Genomic DNA, 18,254 nt, shown 5'->3' on the forward strand with positions numbered 1-18,254 from the left:
GAGAGAGAAAAGTAGCTTTGGTGAGTGAGGGGAGATGTGCATATTTAATATCACAGACAGACAGAAATCTTTCCCAAGTGTTGCCATACATCACCCTCCTGCAGTCTGAGACAAGAATAAGCGGCAAAGACAGAATACAAAGGAAATGGCAGCAGGGAAGTTAAGGCATCCAGTGTAATGTCAGCTTTCATTTGAATGTCAAACCCAAAACTAATAAAGGATTTCCCACAGCACATCTCAAAATCTCAGGAACAAATCAGACTGTAAATCCCAGAAGAATCTGTGGGAGAGAAGCCTCAATAATATACTCCTTCTGTGTCTCTATCCTTGGTACCTGTATTTCACTTACCAGGATGATATTACCGCTTGACTATAGCTCTCGTGTGGTGTGGATAAAGCCATGAGAGGTCTGAGGAGAGCAAACTAAAGGTCACCAGAAAATATTTGTCTTTTGTTCACCAGTTTTCATCAACGCTCAGTTCAAACGTTTACATCACACTTGCATTTTATAGAGGTAGAAATGCGGGGGTGCTTGTTTGGTATTGTCAGTCTGTACATCTGGAAAGGCACAATGCAAGCTGAAAGGTTTTAGAGAAACATATGCTGCCATCCTAGGGTATTTAAAAGTAGAATGGTATGCAGCTTTCAGGCCCCTCTTCTGTGAAACCAGCTTCCAATTTGGATTCAGAAAACAGACATGCTTTCTACTTTTGAGATCAGGCTTCAAACTTTACTCTTTGCTAAAGCATATAGTTAGGGTTGGATCAGGTGACCCTGATTCCTCACTTAGTTACACTGCAATAGGGCTAGGCTGCTGGGGGCTTCCCATGATGCATTGAGTTTTCCCCCTGATCACTATGTGCTTACATGCTACTCGGTAACCTATTTAATCATTAGTTATTATTATTCTCTGGCTCTTCTCCACAGCATCATCCTGTTTCCCTCCCCTCATCCCCAACCCGTTGCAGTAGATGGCCGCCCCTCCTTGAGCCTGCTGGAGGTTTATTCTGGTTAAAAGGGAGTTTTGCCTTCCCACTGTTGCCAAGTGCTTGCTCATAGTGATTTGTCTGATTGTTGGAGTTTTCTCTGTATTATGTGAGGGTCTTTACCTTACAATATAAAGCGCCTTGAGGCAAGCGTTGCAACATTCTCCTCCCAAAAATTCAGCGACTGTCCTCCTCAGTTTCCAGACTGTTATTTAAAGAAGAATCGATGCTACACAGTAGTAAAAATGGTCCTTCCCAATCCACATGTTGCTGCCATCAAATTCAAAATGAGATATTTTTCTTAAAATGGTGCATTTTCTCAGATTAAATATTCCGTTTTTTTTTTTTATTAGAAATATTATTTCTGTGTTCTATTGTGAATGAAATATGGGTCTATGAGATTTGCAAATCATTGCATTCTGTTTTATTTACATTCTATTCTGTCATTTCATTCAGGCAAACAAAACACAATTCAGTAAACACATCGGATTTTCACAATATAGGTTCAACACCACACACTGTAATGGCATGCAGTTCAGTAGCCTAGCAACATATGCAATCAATATTGAAGCTGATTACATAATGCTGGATGTGTCTGTTAAGTACCATGCCGTTGCTTTCATACTAAGCTCCCACACTGTTTTGCATGCAGTAGCAGACTGAGATCTACTGGGACCAAAAATCAAGACTTCAGCATTGTTCCACCCAACATTTGGCAAAACGAGAGCTGAGATCCGCAGGGGGAATCTGACACCAACAACATGTGCCATCAGAGATTAGTGACAACAGTGAGCCAGCCGTCGCTCCATGTGCCCCCAGCAGGAAGGTGAGGAGGGGACAGTTATGATGGACACCTGCCGCATCCCATCTCTGTCAGGCGACTTCATCCACTGCTATGTTTAAGACAGAGGCCCTTGGGATAGAGAGGAAAAATGAGTGCCAAACATGGAACAGCTGCTGAATGGAGGTCTGCGGAGGAGCGGGCAGAATGCAGGCCTCGACTGAGCTGCAGATTGCTCTGTGGTGACAGTGTCCATCATTTTCAGTCGTAGCTTTCTCTGGGCTCTGTCATATTCAACTGATGTTACATCTCACTCTGGAAATATAACCCCAGAGAAGAGTACACACGGATCAAGCAGTACCTCCAGAGAGCTAGCTAACAGAAATAATTGAGCAGAATATATAAGAGGATCTAAATGCTTTCAGAGCAACAGACACAACATAAAAATATTACTTTAACAATACAAAGTTATTTTTTGCTACAAAGCCCAGCAGTTTAGATAAACCCTCTTCAGATAATCTGGTATATCTTATTTACTTGTATTTACTTACTAATTTCCATAAATTGGCACAATGTTGAAAATAGCAAATCTCCAAGTCGCACAGTGACGTTTTCTGCTGTCTTAGACATGTAACACCCGTCCCACGTTCTATTGAGAGGGGCCCTGGGTTCCTGTTGTTACTTTCCTATTGATACTCCCTTTTTAATGCTTATGGTATTAAATATTAGGGGTGCAACGATATTCGTATCGATATTGAACCGTTCGATACAGTGCTTTCGGTTCGGTATGCATATGTATCGAACAATACAACATTTGTAATTTATTTTATCAACTTTCCTTCTGACGATGCTGTCTGTGTTGAGCGCTCAGTGAATCTGCGTTCGACTACTCCGCCTAGGCTGCACTGTCGAGCGCAGATCCACTGAGCGCTCAACACAGACAGCATCGTCAGAAGGAAGAGCGCAGGGCACCTCCCCCACCCTCATTCAGATGTGGTGTTTGGAATTATTTTGGTTTTCATGTGGCGTATGACCCTGAAGGTAAGCGAGTCATGGACTAAAGTAAAACAGTATGTTGGATGTGCCACACAATGCTCAATTACATGGGTGGGAACTAGTGTGTTAGCACAGTTAGCTCGTTAACGTGTTGGCCGTCTAGCCCCATGCACGGGGCGATCGGCGGTAGCTCGTTAACGGAGATTTGCCGTGTTGCGGCGTTAAGGTCATTTCAACGAGATTAACCTGAAAGCACTAGTGGGAACACAACGAATATGACTGCACATTTACGCCGACATCATCCTAGTGCAAAGACAAAAACAACAAGCATGCTACTAACTTTAGCCGAGTCATTTAGACAGCTGTTAGCACATGATTCTCCTTATGCTGCTGAGAATATAGCCCAGAAGAAGCGGATAGTATAGCTTTTATTTTGGAAAGAGACATTTCTCTGTAATAAACTCTCTTTTCCAAAGATGAGTGATTCCTCAATCAGATACAGGGCTCGCAATATCGCTAGCCCGACGTCCCGGAGCTAGCGATTTTTCCAGTCGGGCTATTGTAGGAAGAAAAATATATGTCAATGCTTTTGCATTCTTTCGGAAATGTAGCTGGGTAATTATGTCATTGGCATCGGTGAGCCACTGTCAATATGTGACATATTGAAATCGCGTTTGAATTTGCGCTTGTTTTTTTGCTTTCACTTTGCAATCGTGCGAACTGTGTATAGAGAGCGACAGCACTGATCTGTGAGTGATGATAATTTGTGCACCAATTCCTCTGACATCGTCTTATTAATCGTTAGCTTACTATGCAAACATGACAAGTGAAATCTCCCGCAGCAAGCTTAAACATGTGAGAGGTTGATCGCGCAGAGAATCGCTGAGCTTATGTGAGTGAGTGTGTGTGTAAAAGCATTTCAGTTCTGCTGAGCCAAATAAGACAGGTCAGGGTGAAGAAGTGACAGCCAAAGAAAAGCTTACCACAAAACGGAGAAGTTATGACAAATCAGACTATAAGGCAAAAAGAAAGTGCAGCTTTATGGTTTCATGGACAAAAGAATTTCTGTGGCTGCAATATGACGAGCTAAATAACCAGGGCTGCACATAAGTGGTCCGCAGGTGCGCATTCGCTGTCAAAATAAAAAACACGCACAAGGGTTAGGGTTAAATTTAAAAACTGTACTTTTGAGTTAAAATATATATTTATAATTTTAATAAATGACAAATTAAGAAGGCATGAACATTTTTTTTGTATCGAAAAAATATCGAACCGTGACACCAAAGTATCGAACCGAACCGTGAATTTTGTGTATCGTTGCACCCCTATTAAATATGTAATAAAACTACACTACATGGAAATAAATCACACACAAGCAGGTCAATTATAAAGTTAACTCCACTTTAGTGAATGCTGAATTAACAACACAAAGAAAATAAGTAAAATCAATAAAGTTTGTTAAACAATGATAAGGTATCTACCTCAACAGAAACAAAATAATCAAATAATATTGTGGGCCCACACGCACTCTCACCAAACACACACACACACCTCAAGTGCTAGTCTTTCTGCTAGCAAACCCCTCGTTGCAGGCCTGAGTCGTGGCTCGGGTGCGTTGGGACCTAAAACAATATGGTCTCTTCACTTGTTGCCAAGCAGTAAAAATAAAAAGCACGTGCAAACAACAGTACTCACACCTCCAGGCAGTTCAAGGGGATAGCGGGGAAACTGGGTCACGGCTACCAGCAGGCCGCGGCGGCAGCACTCACAGTCGTCCTTTCCACGTGCTCCCACGTGAACACATAACTTCAGCACACCAGCAGAAGGGACCTCTCTGACCACCAGCAAGACGTCCGTCTCCTCCTACTGAATCACACAACTCCGCTAAATGCCAGTTCACATGCGATAACATTCAATCTTAGCATTAGCTTAATAAATAAAAACAGAGCAGAACAAGAGCTTAGCGAATATGCTAGGCTACGCTAGCGGCTATGTTAGCAGTTGTGCTAGCGGCTGTGTTAGCGCTAATCCGTTTTACACAATAACATTGGGTACAAGTGTCAGACAAAATCCACCTTTACCTCACAGTAGGGTACAACAGTTCTCGACTCCAGTTAACTATCCGTTAACCCGAAAATGCGTCTGTCGCCCTTCTATGAACTCTGCGTTCACTCGACACTGTTCAGCTCTCGTCTCTCTCGCTTCCTGCAGAGTGCACACGGCTCCCCACTTACTCCCACCCCTCTACCTGAGACTACTTCAGGGTTCACTGGAGCTGTAGTACATATCAATACCATATCAAAAATAATGACATAAACCTCAAAATACAAATAAAAAGGTTGTGCATTTAACTGACACACATCACATACTTTGCAGGCATTTGTATACATTCTTGAACACATTAAACATTTGCAATTAACTATCAATATTAATGAACAAATTGAAATAATGAGCTACTTATATAGCCAGGGCTACAGACAGATTTGGAGATGAGAGCAGCCAACTGGTGGCGGATTTGCTGCTGAGCAGCAAGAACAGTTTTTGCGAGACGTATGCTGTGCCACAGCAGCTTCCCGAGGACTTATTATAATACATCCATAGCACTCACAGATGTGACAGGGCACTACATTGATCCTGGATTAGAGAGATGAGATTCACTGAGGTGACCAAAGCAAAGAGGAGGAGGAGGTAACTGGTATGATGTGTGAGAAATAAATCCAGGGAGGGAGTGTGAAAATGTGGAGGAGAGAGAAATCTTAATGGAGGAGAACAAAGAGAGGCTGAGCGGATCAGATCTCTTCTTGTGTTTTATCCCTGTGAATGCTAGCACCACAGACAGAGAAAGACCCGTCTTTGCGCCTTTTTACCCCCTGAAGGTGCACAGATATGGCGGCGTAAAAAATCAGACCGTCTAGCAATTTAATGATCTACAACCAAAGCCTGAAGAGTGTTTCTGGAGATCTGATGGGTCATACGATCAAAATGACTGATGTCATCCTGAATTTGCACATTAGAAAGACGTTAAAGAAAGGAAAGGAAAAGGAAAGGAAAGAGGCTCATACAGGAGATGGCACATTGTGAACATAGACAAGCAGTCCTGTGTTGGAGATAATTTAAGCCTCACACTGACAAACTTCCACCCATCATTACACAGGTTGTGTTTCACCACCTCAGTCGTGTGGCAGCGGCAGCATGATGCAGGTCATTTGGCTTCATGTCTGCAGACTCCAGAGGTGAATGTAAAATCTGAACAAAACTCACTGAAGTTTAGCTCAAAGGTTTGACATTTTTTTCTGTTCAGAGAAATGGAATGTACGTAGAGACTATTACATGTGTGGTGAAACACATGTAAACATATTTTATATAATATAGTGCGCTGAATTCATTATTTATTTTGACACTTGGTGGCAGCACAAGCCTTAAACACAGCACCGGGATGTTATCAAAGATGGTGTGCAGGGCAACATTAGAGCTCATTTTAAATCAAGTTTCCATACAAAAACAAAAGCAAGGACAATAATCGGTGTTATCATTATTGTTTTGATCTCTACAAATATCAGAGATCACCAATCAAAGATTCACTAATTAGTTCACTCATGGGAAGATACGTTATTACAGAAACTTTAAATCAACAAATCTGAGTTTATTTGAATGTAAAATCACATAGTGTCTCAATACGGTTTACAAGGATTATCACACAGGTCATTTTTAATAAGGATAGTACAACCCTTTTAACTATCAGTTAAACAGGATCTATTATGTTCATTTCCATCTCCATAATATTAACTAGAGTAACTTTGCATTATTCACAGCTTACCATATACTGGGGGCTTAGCTACCCCTTACAAACAGTTCATTTGAAGCCAGAGCTCTGTGCCCAAGATGGCCATAATATTCATATACACTCTCTATGACATCATTCAGACCCAAGAGTAGAAAAAAGATGTCTGAAACTTGGCTTTTTACATACTTTGACCTCATTATTTGAATCCTGGCTATGTTTAACATGAGCATCCACCATCATAACAATATATGTAACATAACAATGTGTACATATGTGACAGAACACAAGAAAAAGCAAAATAAGCACACATATTGAGTTACATGTGATTAATCAGTGAGACTGTATAAACACTTCTTGGCCACCCTGACCATGCTCATAGTGTCCCTTGGTGCGTAGAGATTCCCAGTTTAAGATAAACGGAGGCAGCTACATAGGATAATACGCCCAGCAGCATGTTTCACTGTGGGGACGGTCTTCTCCAAGTCTTTCTCCAAACATAAGCTGTGTCTGTCTGTGGCCCTAGTTTTGTGTCAGCTGACCAAAGGATGCGCCTCCAGTGTTTCTCCAGGTTGTCATTAGCGTACTTCAGTCTGGCTTGAAGGTGTTTCTTTTGCAGAAGTGGAGCTCTTCTGCAATCTCACAGTCCAGGGGTGCTGAGTCCTAGTGACTGCAATAGCATCCAGAATTGGCTAAGTCATTCGATAGTGTCTTGGCAGTGTTTCTGGGATCTTTAAACATCACATCACATTTTCTTTCCAGAGTATTGCTTGTTCTGTTCTCTGTGGCTCTCTTTGACCTTCTTCACGATACCTCTCTCTCCAGTTCTTGAAATGCTGTAATAACTTTGTATAGTCATGCCATGCTTTGCATCGGCGATTCTTTTTCTCAAGTCTAAACTGATTTCTTTTGGCTTTTGGCATGATGCTTTCTCAAGCAACAGCTCAAACACTGCTGAGGCTTTAATACTCTGTGTAAATTGATTTTGGTAATTCTTTGTTATTTTCTGAAATAATTTCGTTATTGGGTGCAAACAGAAATAATCTACGCTTTCTTAAGAAAACTAGTTTGTTTAGAAAAGCTATGCGGAAAATCCCCTGCTCTGTTAAAAAAGGCGCTTGGGAAAATTTTGACAAAAACTTTAAATCTTACAGGGCGGCTGATAATTTTCTCCTCATCTGCATAGACTGAGGAAAGCATTTCATAGAGAGGCTTTAAAGACACCAGCCTCTTATAAATGCTGTGTCATGGCTTTACTATGAGTGCAGACGGCTCGTGTTTATTTTTGGCAGCCTGAGTCCGTAGATTGTTGGTGTGGGGTTCGCAGATGACAGGGATGCCATGGATGCCAAAACCAGGTTTGCTATTTATATTCAAGACTTTTATGTATTATTTGACCAAAAATACAAATAGAAAGGAAGTGTGTGTTGTGTCACAGGTCAAGAATAGTGGGAGTGTCTTGTATTTTGAGGATTCGGCAGGACATACACTGGGTCCAGACTGTCTGGGTAAGGCTGGCTCCTAAGAAAGAAGGGGTCAGTTTTGCCATGGTAGGGTGTGGCAGTGAAATTCCACAAGAGTGCTTTCAGTTCAAATTCATGATGTCTCAGCAGCAGAGTAAGTGCAGCACCTGGGTTGGGAAACTTGTGCATTACAAATTTACCTTTTCTATAGTTTTAAATATTAAAAATCATAAATTGAGGCAAATAAATAACTTAAACCAATGCCAAATAAGGATTGCTAGGCCCGCGAGTTACTGGGCCTATGTGAGGAGACGAATCTTATCCTCTGGGAATAGATCAGGTCAGCCAAATACAGTCCAAAGTTGACGAAGGAAAACACGGCCACCACAACCTTGCTGTCCCACGGACACTTCCCCTGTGGACAGGACGACGGTCTCCATGGGGAGCCGTATTTTGTGTCAAAGCAGAACACTGGCCACACCACTGATGCACTCAGGTAGAGCAGTACTTCGAGGAGGGTGCACACTACCACAAAGCGGTCAAAGGGCATGCAGCACACAGCCTTGGTCCGCTTGCATACAGTCATTATGATCACCAGTGCTGTGAGAGCAAAACAGAAAGCATAGACAACAACACAGTAGATTGTGCCTGCATACTGGGAATATTGACTCCGGTTGGCCAGTGCACCAAAGATGATGCAGGCTACAAAGCCCTGAACAACTTTGAGAAGGCCGGACACTGTGGCCATATAACCCGTCACAATCTGGCCTGGTCTTGCTCTGCACAAGGCCACTTCCGCCCCGTAGGCCAGAGTCCCCAGGATGGAGCAGACGGTGACGGCAATGCGGAAATTTCTGACATCACAGCCAGCGTAAGGGCACTCGGATTGCACAAAGAACAGAGGGTAAACAACAGAGGCCGTCACATACCTACAGAAGAAGGAAAGAAAAGCTATATGAGTTTATTAAATCTGAGAAAACCAGAGTTACATTTACAACTATGTCTGTAACGTCTCATAAGATACACTATATAAAATATACACTGTGCAGTCTTTAATAGGTCAGCAGGAACCTTTGTTTTATTTTCTAAGTTATGGCATTAAATTATGAGTGAGGCTGACCCTTAACCTTCCCATTATAACTGCTTTGGTATAACTGGAAACAAGTTTCTGACTGCAACAAATTTGCAAAATGCTGTTTTCGAAAGTCTCTTGGAGCTATTTCTAAACAATTGCAGATTCTAAGATCATCACTTCAAACAACTGTACCCATGTACAAGTTATTTATTCGTATCATCACTTTGCAAAGGTCTGGCCAAGGTACAGCTTGCTAAGGGACATTTAACCAAATATTAGTAAAGATATATGCAGATTTTTCAGCCTGTATGTATAATTTTGATCCTGTATGGATCCTGTAGAGGATCAAAAGTCCCGTAAAAAAACCTCACACAGTGACAGTAGTGTGATTATGTGCCCAGTATTGCAATGAAAGGTTAATGTTCTACCTCTGTTAAAGCTGTGACTCTTTCAGCCACATAGGTAAGAGTTGATTAGAGGTGTGTTTACACAGGAAGTCAGTCCTAAAATCAGTCTGGCTTTAAAGATGGCTGTAATCAAGAACAGTTCAAATATCCCTAAAGTCTCACAATTTAACAACACCTGATCCAAGTGTGTTTAGCAGTAAAGACCAGGTTATAAGATCTCAAACTGCAATATTTTTTATCTAGTCAAAACTATGTAGGTTTCTTTGTTTGTGCTTTTTTAAACACAATACACAATAGGTGGTAGAGTCAGATCCCTGACTCCTTATCAGTGCGTGTGTGTGTGAGTGTGTTAGAAAGCGATTAGACGTTAGATAAAAACATGGTATAAATGAGTGTTTGGGTGTCAGTGGGTGAATGACACTTGTAGGAAATAATAATAATAATGGATTGGATTTATATAGCGCTTTTCAAGGCACCCAAAGCGCTTTACAATGCCACTATTCATTCACACACTGGTGGAGGCAAGCTACGGTTGTAGCCACAGCTGCCCTGGGGCAGACTGACAGAAGCGAGGCTGCCATATCGCGCCATCGGCCCCTCTGGCCAACACCAGTAGGCAAGTAGGGTAAAGTGTCTTGCCCAAGGACACAACGACCAGGACAGAGAGCCCCGGGATCGAACCGGCGACCTTCCGGTTACAGATACGCTTCCCAACCCCCTGAGCCATGGTTGCCCTGACTGCTCAGCTGAGTAGAAACATTGTATATAAGTCCTGTTCATTTTCCATAAACTTGATGTGGTGAATATTTGCTGCGTTTATTCATTTAGCACATCCAGTATAGCAACAGAAGCATTTATCTGGAGGGACACTTGATGAATTGAGTCCAGTATTTAACTCACATTTCAGATCTGCCTGCTAAGTAATGTAGTTTTTAGAAAAAAGGCATCTTTTCACCTATGTACACAAATATTTAGCAGCTCAGTGCCAACCTTGCCTGTGCAAAAAGTGAGTGCAGAACATATAGAAGATTTATCAAAATCGTCTTTTAACCGCCTGATGCTGGAAAACACTGACGGTGATAAGCAACAGTTGCTAACTGTAAAAAAAAAGTGCAATGGAAAGTGCAAAAATATTTCTTAAAGCTGGAGAAAACTGTAGTCGAATGATTGAGCAGCAGTTTTACATTATTAATTGTCATTTTTTTCCACCGTTGATTAAATAGCAGATTTAATTAATTAATTCTTGCGAGAATTTGCCAGTGGGAGACGTTAGATCATGGTGTGCATATATTTTTATTGTTTCTTCATTTAAAAGGACTCAGAAGATAATGTTTGTTTCTTTTTATGCAATAATTCATCCGTTAGATGTATTTGGGTATTTTTGTTGGGTGGATATTAATTTGCTGCATGTGAAAAAACTGGTATGACGAGTGAAAGGTGGTCAAAATGTAACTTCCAGTTCAAAGGTTGACTCTGTGACTTACATGAGCGTTGCAAAGGCAGCACACGTGACTGTGAGGTTGTCCCAGGATACGGGCAGGTAGCTGTAGAGACGAGTTGCATCCAGGAAGAACACCAGCACTGACATGGCGAAGCAAAAACACCATGCCGCCATGCAGAACACGCCGTGTGAGCCACTGTAGCCAGCAGTGTGGGTCACCATCGCGATCACAGCACAGCCCAAAGCTAACTGACATAGCCGGGCTGCACCCAGAGGTGAGCAGAGAGCCTTATGGTTGAGATAGGGACCGCTGTGGGAATCCATGACAGTCCAGGAAGTGTACAGTGAAATATTCAAGACAGAACTTCTTTAGGGCCTCAGAATTGGCAGAATTTATGATGATGAGGAGTCTTTTATGATCTCAGGTTATCTGACTGAATCCCTCCGCTTCATGACATCTGTGGGGAAAAGAAGCAAACAAGAAAGAGTCACTCTCACAGATCTGAAACACTAGTATAGCTTCACTTTAAAAATAAGCTTATTCTGCGTTTACCTCTCTTGTCTCATGAAGCAGCCTTTGTCTCTCCATTAGTGCTCTCATCATTCACTTTAAGTCTCCGCTTTGCATCCCTTCAGACAAAATTAAACCACTGACATGTGCGTGGAAATCACCACTGCCTCCAAACTTAGAACGCCACTAATGATGAATGGATGCCTCTGCTTTCAGCTCAAACATCCGGTAAATGTGTGTTAAGGCATCAGACGCTCAGGTATTTTGAATTATTCACTCTCATCTCTCTCTCTCAGTCGACTTGATGAGGACAGTCGTACTTATGTGTTGATGAATCAGAGCATGTCACCAAGTGACGTGGGGGGAGACACTTTTTTGAGGTCTTCTGTCAGAGCTCAAGCAGCCAGCCAGGCAGGCAGGCACACACACACTCACCTTTCTTCTGAGAGTTTATCCTGATTATTCCAAAATATACAGACTCAAAACCAGGAATGAAGTCGTGAGGACTGTTTGAAAATCTCCTGTAGAGCCTGATGAGCCTCTTCCTACTGGACCACATCAGAACCAGGTCCGCGCAAAACTCTCAGCTGATTCAGAGCCTCCTCTTGACTCTCGGATCATTTATGCAGACTCTGGCATGTTTGGTCTCATCCTCGTACTTTCCCTCTGTCGCACCCTCGCGCTTACTTTCTCCTCCCATGTGCTCCGGGGACGGGGTGCCATTGGTCTGTCAGACCAGAATGGAAGTTATTTGGGGTTGGGCCATCACCAAATGAGTGTTGGAGGGTTGTGTACATGTGGTTGGGCGTGGAGCTGAAGCATGCAGACACATTGCAGACCCTGTGGAATGAGGTGAAATAAATGACCCCAGTGAAGCTGAAACCCAGAGACTGAATAACAAAACAGGTTAAATATCTGACTCACTAGTTAAATTAATCAATTTAATACAGAACCATTAAATGTCTTGGTGAGCAGAAGCAGCATGACCACACTCTCAGACAATAAAGTGCTTAACATTTTAGTTTTATGGTATATGGGACTTTTTGAATCTAGCTATACTGCACATTATATTTCTAATATCTGCATTTATTACCAACTGATAATAACCAAGAGCGAGCAAATGTTCTCGAGGAGAATTGAACTCAAAAGTAACTTTCTGTAATAATCATCATCATTATGCAGATATAAAAGACAGATATAGAATGAAACTGGTCACAGTGGATTAAGTGCTAAACGTGTACCTTTTGGGATCTCAGAAACAGAAACATACAAAGTTACTTTAAGCTCAAATAATCAGCCCTAGATGGTTGATTTGCATAGCTTGTATCTTAAGCCTTCCCTTTTTTGTGCACCTATTGTTTTCCCTCATTTTTTAACCCAGTGTTTTGTTATTTCATTTCGTATGTGCCAGAATCAGTATGGGGGATGGATGAGGACCCAAACACAGGATGGAGGAGGCATATCTAAAATGTGTCCAAATGGGAAAAAAAAAAAAACACAGACGCAAAATATTCACAATCAAAAAGGGAAACAGCAACACACCAATGGAGGAAATACATACACACAAAGAGATGACTACACAGCAGGAGACAGATGGCCAACAAAGCACAGCTGAACTTAATTAAGGCAAGTAAAGACAATCAGGGAAGCGAGGAAGGCACAGACAGGAAGCAGAACTAACATATAACACACAGGTGTCAAACTCCAGGCCTCGAGGGCCAGTGTCCTGCAGGTTTTAGATGTGTCCTTGATCCAACACAGCTGATTTAAATGGCTAAATTACCTCCTCAACATGTCTTGAAGTTCTCCAGAAGTCTGGTAATGAACTAATCATGTGATTCTGGTGAGTTGACCCAGGGTGATATCTAAAACCTGCAGGACACCGGCCCTCAAGGCCTGGAGTTCGACACCCCTGATATGACACATTAAAAAAAAAAAATCTTAAAAAACCCAAAAGACACCTGTAAACCCTGATACAAAAGAAGCTGAGGGATCTAAACACACGACCAACAACTTTAAAACATTAAATGGAGCTTAATAAAATCCCAGAATTCAAAACTAACACGAGAACAATACATGATCTAAACCAGTACAAAAGGTTCAGAACTCAAAGTTTACAAAAAAGTATTACAGCTCAAAAAAAGAACAAAATAAACTAAGAATAATTTAAGACCTCAACTGGAACAAACCCAGGCAGAGAATAAAACTCGGGAATAAAAATTCAAAACCAAAGACCATGACATGGAGGATATACACAGTCCCCACATCCTAAGATGATCCCCACTCTGGAAGAAACACAGTGACCTGGTACTCACATGCAAACAGGAGTCTCAAGGACTGAAACACAAAGGGTTCAGTTTTAAGTTTAGCAATAGTACAAAATAAAACATATATATATATATATATATATATATATATATATATATATATATATATATATATATATATCCTAAAATATTAAAAATTCATTATTTCTTCTTTTTTATTACTATATGGACTTGATTTAATAAAACATGACAGTCAATCATTCTGAATATTGGTGTTGGAAATATCGCTATATAAATATGAATAAATATGTAATACATTCTCAGTCTTGCTATTACAGCTGACATAAAAGCCGGATGTTATCTAGTTACCCAGCAGACCTGGGCTCATTTCAGAGGGAGATTAATTCATTAATTAACTATGTTGAGCTTAAATGTTGAGCTTAAAGTCAGAGTTTTCAGTGTCATTAAGGTTGGTCTCCTTTTACCTGGCTGAGCTAAAATTGTAACTTGTGTTACCATAATGATCTTGTTGGCAGCTTATTATGTTCAGTTTCATTTAAAATAATGTGGAAGAGCATTTTTTTTTAAATACCTAATCTTGTATTTACAGTACGTTTTATGGGGACAATTCTCTGCTGAAGCAAGCGGTTTATTAAATCCAAGTGTTGACATGTGTCCTACACTGCAGAAAGAAGATGGGCAGCAGCAGCAACTGTGCTGATGATGAAGCAGAAAGCCTAAGTTAATACAGAAAGTAAAAAAAAAACACAATACTGAGATACCGATTATTGTCTCTGGCTGAGTTTTTAGGTTTTGTCGAGTCAAAGAAAGTCTGGCTTTGCTGAACTTTCTCTGTAGTACCCCTCAGGTCTCCTCTGACATGCATGGTGAAAAGAACACCCAAGTGCTGCACTGGCAGAAGTAACTTTTTGTCCTTATTATTAAAGCTGCAGACATCATGAAATCCTGTTTTCATTTTTGTTTTTTCAGTGTTCGCATTTAACCAAATAAATCTTGACTATAAAAAATAACTGAAGAGTTTAGGCACCACTAGTCATTGCCAGGATGAGGTATAGATGGATGGAGATGCTGTAACATCACCCACTGGTTGTTGAAGTCTCATTAAGAGATTTCAGCTAATTGTTTTCACCTTATTCATCTTGATATTTAGAGAGTTGGTTTCATGAACAAGAAGCGGATCTGGCTGAGAAACTGAGAGATGCTTTAGACTCATTGGCAAACGAGATGTGATTGACAGGTTGTTTGCCAGCAAGCACACCTTATGTACAGTGTATAGGATTAGGTAGAAGAAATTATAGTTATAGACTAAAACAGATGGATGATAAACACTGTAAGATAGATAGAATAGTTTATTTCGAAGAAGTAAATGTAACTAATTACCAGTTATGTTTGACATTGCTTCATATGGAGTTATATCTATGTGCAAAATACCTTAATGAATGTTTTAACTTACTCTTGCCTTAATCTATAAAAATAAGGAGAAGACTTCAATAGAAAACAATGAGACAGCTCAATCACTGAGAGGATGAAGTCTATATTCATGCAATTTATTGCTTCTAAACAAATGTGTGTATTTTTGTACTTTTCTTAACTTCATCTGTACAGGTGTTCTTATCACTCTTTTTTGCAGAACGTATATTGGATGGGTGTGTGTTTTACAGGTGTTTCCCTACACTTCCACACACAATATAGCATGTACGGGAGTATAATAGAACAATACATATAATGTGTATATAATGATTTTTGATTTATGAGATCCTTAACCTTGTAGAGAATTGCAAGAGACGTTGATATTTTGCCTTTAATATAAGTGAATCTAGGATAGTTTGTGATGTATTATCACACCACGGATTTCCCCCCCCCAGATACTAAGTCTCATTCAAAGTTATTTATTGTCACTTTACTATTTGTAGAATATGCACAATTCCCAAATATCATGAATTTTGTTTTACTCATGTCCAATGTTAATTTATTATAGTCAAACCAAGTCTTCATATTATTTATTAGTTTTCTAGTTCATTCAGAAGTTGTTCCAAGTTACTTCCACAGTACAGTAAATTTGCATCATCTGCAAATAATATTATTTTCAAAGACTTTGAAATTGCACATATATGTCATTAATATACAATAATGTACAGAACTTATCTTTGGGGAACCCCACATACAACAGGTTTCAATTTTGATTTTATGGCATTTATTTGTTTATATAAATAGTTTCTGGTTTTTAAGGGAACTGTTAACCCATGATAATGCCACCCCTCTGACCCCATATGTGCAAAGTTTATTAAGTAAAATGTTGTGACTGACTTTATCAAATGCTTTTTTTTTTTATCTAAAAAACTCCAGATAGCATATTCTTTGTTTTCAGTTGCAGTTGTTACTGTATCTTTAAATTCCATTAAGGCATGTGTTGTGGTTCTTTTGGGTTTAAATCCACACTGCTGTTCATACAGTACATTGTTTTTTGTGGGAAAGTGATACATTCTATTGTAAAATATCTTTTCCAGTATAGAAGAGAACTGTGGTAGCAAAGAGACGGGCCTATAAGAATTTATGAAACATTTGAAGACAAATATTTGTATCAGAGGGGTGAAAAATGAGGCTTGGGGACATCTAACTTGTTCTCATTTAACATATTAAACATATAAAAAATGTGCTGAAAAATCTACATCACATTATTGTGCAGGTGAGATTCAGATTTACTTAAACAATATCATGAAGTTGCTTCAATGTTTTTTCTATTTATTCTAATTAACAGCCTGAGTCCATAAATGTTAATATTTGCCCACCTCATGAACAACAGCAGCCACAGATCAGTCCTTAAGTCTGTGTCTCCACCTGCTGGTGCGTGATGGTCTGTTGGTCTTTTGCACTCATGAGGAGCAGCAGCAAAAACCAGAGTGAATGACCATTTTAGCTCATTGCAACAGTGCTAGGTAACTAGCTCTCCAGCATAAATACACTGAACAGTGTGCGGTCCTGACATTAGCGTTAGCACTGATATTTGACAGATACTCAGTCCACATCCCAGCAGTGTACTCTCACTCAGTTTGTCCCACTGTTGGTAGTAAAAGAGGACTGTTCGTTCACCTCTGGGCCCTCACTCTGTACCACAACACTGCAACTCAGGGACATCAGTACATCACACTTGGTATCACATTAGTCTTGAAGAAGTGGGCTATAGTAGACACCTTGATAGCTTGAAGGAAAGGTCAATTAGAGTTGAATTCAAAGACTGAATGAATATGGTATTTAAAGTAGCTGTACATAATGATACAAATATATGTTATTTATATATACCGCCAAATTACAACAACAGTTGCCTCAAGGCACTTTATATTGTAAGGTAAAGACCCTACAATATAAACCCCCTATAATACAAAGGAAACAGAGAAAACCCCAACAATCATATGATCCCCTATGAGCAAGCACTTTGGTGACAGAAAAGCTCCCTATTAAGAGAAAGAAACCTCCAACAGAACTGGGCTCAGGGAGGAGCGATGCATGACCAGACAGTGACGCAAATGAATCCCACTGTTTTCTGGGTGGAGTATGTGATGCAGCATGGTGAAGCTCGGCGTCTGCATATAACCTGATCTAGTTACAGTGGCGCAGCTTGGACACAGATTAACGCACTGAATTAAATGGTTTCATGTTTGGTAGAACTTAGTCTCCAACGTTTTTAAGGCTCTCTTTCAATGACTAAAATGTGCCACAGGGCTCCATCCTTATATCTCTTTTGTTACTGACATAATCAGTATTACACTGAGGTAATGTACATTTTTATGCTGGCGACCGTGTTTTTTACACTACTGGTTCTTCGCCTTATTTGGTTGATGGAAAACTAATGTGCTTTTAATAAACGTCACAAATCTGTAATCTATCATAAATGTGTTCTAAACTCTGATGAAACTGAGTAATGTTGTTGATGGGGTTACCTTAGGATTTCTACCCATCTGTTTATATCCGAACCTTTCAGCTATAAACCTCATGCTGAATACATATCAAAACTCTAAATTTAAAATTGGATTTTTATACAGAAACAGTCTCACATTAAAGCATAAAGCCCACAAAGCTCTCATAAAGCTCTCCTATTCCACTAGAACATTCTCACAGGTATAAAGCTCTCAGTAAGAAACCTGTAAAAATAAAGGATTTTCAAAATAATCTTCAGTACTGGAGTTTTTCCTGGGTGCTGTGTTGCTCACTATTCTAAATATTACTGACAGTTGGTCACACAGAAGAGGGTTTTCAGCAAACACTGTTACTCTGAGTGGTGTTATTTATATTTTCACAGACTGTCAGATATGAAATGCAATTCTGAGGCTTTGGTTAGAGTCACCTACTGTAAATATTTTTATCCGAACTGAGTACTGACTGATAAACATCAGAGAAATCAGAGAAAATGTGAGTGGAACTATGAATATAAACGTGTTTTGTGTTTTCAGGTGGCATGGGCTCAGAGGAAGCCTTTAGGTCTTCGATTAAGATAACTGTTGCTTTAAGGAATGTGAGAGTAAACACG

General features: G+C 40.2%; 1 protein-coding gene and 1 long non-coding RNA gene across 2 annotated transcripts; both read right to left on the reverse strand.

Annotated features, from left to right (window-relative positions):
• Nucleotides 1–1,192: 1,192 nt before the first annotated feature.
• On the reverse strand, nucleotides 1,193–5,229 carry LOC143419046 (uncharacterized). The gene is made up of 3 exons (XR_013099017.1): nucleotides 4,845–5,229; nucleotides 4,459–4,629; nucleotides 1,193–1,899 (listed from the first exon to the last, which is right to left on the reverse strand). It is a non-coding gene; the product is annotated as an uncharacterized LOC143419046 (long non-coding RNA).
• Nucleotides 5,230–6,358: 1,129 nt separating this feature from the next.
• LOC101485664 (myeloid-associated differentiation marker-like protein 2) lies at nucleotides 6,359–12,123 on the reverse strand. Its single transcript, XM_004539007.4, has 3 exons — nucleotides 11,484–12,123; nucleotides 10,974–11,388; nucleotides 6,359–8,936 (listed from the first exon to the last, which is right to left on the reverse strand). The coding sequence occupies exons 2-3, from the start codon at nucleotides 11,252–11,254 to the stop codon at nucleotides 8,285–8,287; spliced, it is 933 nt and encodes a 310-aa protein (XP_004539064.1). The 5' UTR covers nucleotides 11,255–11,388; nucleotides 11,484–12,123; the 3' UTR covers nucleotides 6,359–8,284.
• Nucleotides 12,124–18,254: the final 6,131 nt, after the last annotated feature.

The sequence above is a fragment of the Maylandia zebra genome, linkage group LG6, assembly GCF_041146795.1.
Source record: "Maylandia zebra isolate NMK-2024a linkage group LG6, Mzebra_GT3a, whole genome shotgun sequence".
NCBI lineage: Eukaryota > Metazoa > Chordata > Actinopteri > Cichliformes > Cichlidae > Maylandia > Maylandia zebra.

Bases quoted from the DNA above. Each gene is read 5' to 3' on its own strand.
- LOC101485664 (XM_004539007.4), bottom strand. From the start codon at position 11,254: ATGGATTCCCACAGCGGTCCCTATCTCAACCATAAGGCTCTCTGCTCA. The intron at 8,937-10,973 runs GTAAGTCACAGA...CTTCTTCTGTAG, and splicing joins GCTGCCTTTGCAACGCTCAT to GTATGTGACGGCCTCTGTTG.